General features: G+C 38.2%; 1 protein-coding gene across 1 annotated transcript; it reads right to left on the bottom strand.

The window, feature by feature from the left end:
• Nucleotides 1-50: 50 nt before the first annotated feature.
• Nucleotides 51-1198, bottom strand: LOC117105937 (high affinity cationic amino acid transporter 1-like). Its single transcript, XM_033247241.1, has one exon. It carries the CDS (start codon nucleotides 1170-1172, stop codon nucleotides 51-53), a length of 1122 nt encoding a protein of 373 aa, XP_033103132.1. The 5' UTR covers nucleotides 1173-1198.
• Between the last annotated feature and the right edge of the window lie 10 nt (nucleotides 1199-1208).

Raw genomic sequence — 1208 nt, 5'->3', positions numbered from 1 at the left:
TATATATGAATTATTATTTGTCAGCTAGACATGACTGATAAATAGGAATCTCAATACTTACCAATCGATAGCCATAGTGTGAAAACTATCCAAGTGGCACCATCAAGAGAAAACATTAAATAGATAAATCCAAATACGCATATTAGCGGTATCCATGGAAACAAAATCATCGATGATGGCCCATCCATTCTTAGTTGCGGTTGCTTCGCAATTGTGATACATGCAATTAAGGATAATAAACATGTCACAAGGAATATTGCAAATGTTACTGTTTTGAGTTGTTGGAGTTGTTCCGAATACTGATGAAGTATTACTCCAATACAACATTGGCATACCATATCACAGATCAAACAAATATTAACTAGTGTTAATGTAAATGACGTAGGTTCTTTAGCCCTGCCCCTTTTCCGTTTGCTTCCAAATTGGGTTAAGGAAGCTACACGGAGCTTCTCTTTGTAATCAGCTACAATTTGATCTATATCATCTGTTTCTCTGTCCGATTCACTCGATTCATCACTTTTCTCGGTGTCTGCGTAGAGTACGTTGCGTTTACACTTTCCCAGAGATTCTATTTTCGCAAAGCGTATATTGCTGTTTTCTATGGTAGTAGTATCCATACCCGTCACGTGACACTCGACAGCAGGTTCTCCGTTACCTTCGTCATGTTCTGTGTCACTGTATTCATCCTGCCAAGTGTCTTCGTCGTCTGTTTGGACTGGTCTGTAACGCATCAAGATATCACTAATACAGACCAACATATAAGTGAATAATGTTCCTATGGCACTGAGTTGCAACAACCTAAACTGCGATAGTATTGTTGCTAAGATACCGGTGACTAAACCCACGCCTAATGCACTAGATAGAGGTGTGTCTGTACGCCGATATAACGCGCCAAATACACACGGTATTATTCCCTCTATTGACATCAAGTAAACTGAATGAACCGCAATAAATAAATTAGTTGCCATGACAACGCCAAGTGCTGGTAAAGATAATAAATTAACAAAAATCTCCAACCATCGCTGTCCGTCAAATCCAAAACTGCCAAAAGAGCAATTATTGTTCATCTTGTCCGAGGAAACTATAAAAAGCATAGATATTGCAGCTAAATTAAATGCTACAAAATTAAATAGAGAGCTTGCTATAAATGATGTGACTTGTTTCTGAATCATGCGCTTGTATGGCGTACGTATGATAGTTGTTATAGC

This window comes from Anneissia japonica, unplaced genomic scaffold (assembly GCF_011630105.1).
Source record: "Anneissia japonica isolate Jap-2015-1 unplaced genomic scaffold, ASM1163010v1 scaffold174113_len1208_cov251, whole genome shotgun sequence".
NCBI classification, from domain to species: domain Eukaryota; kingdom Metazoa; phylum Echinodermata; class Crinoidea; order Comatulida; family Comatulidae; genus Anneissia; species Anneissia japonica.
This window is presented reverse-complemented; position numbering and strand designations above follow the sequence as displayed.

Bases quoted from the DNA above. Each gene is read 5' to 3' on its own strand.
- LOC117105937 (XM_033247241.1), bottom strand. From the start codon at position 1,172: ATGATTCAGAAACAAGTCACATCATTTATAGCAAGCTCTCTATTTAAT.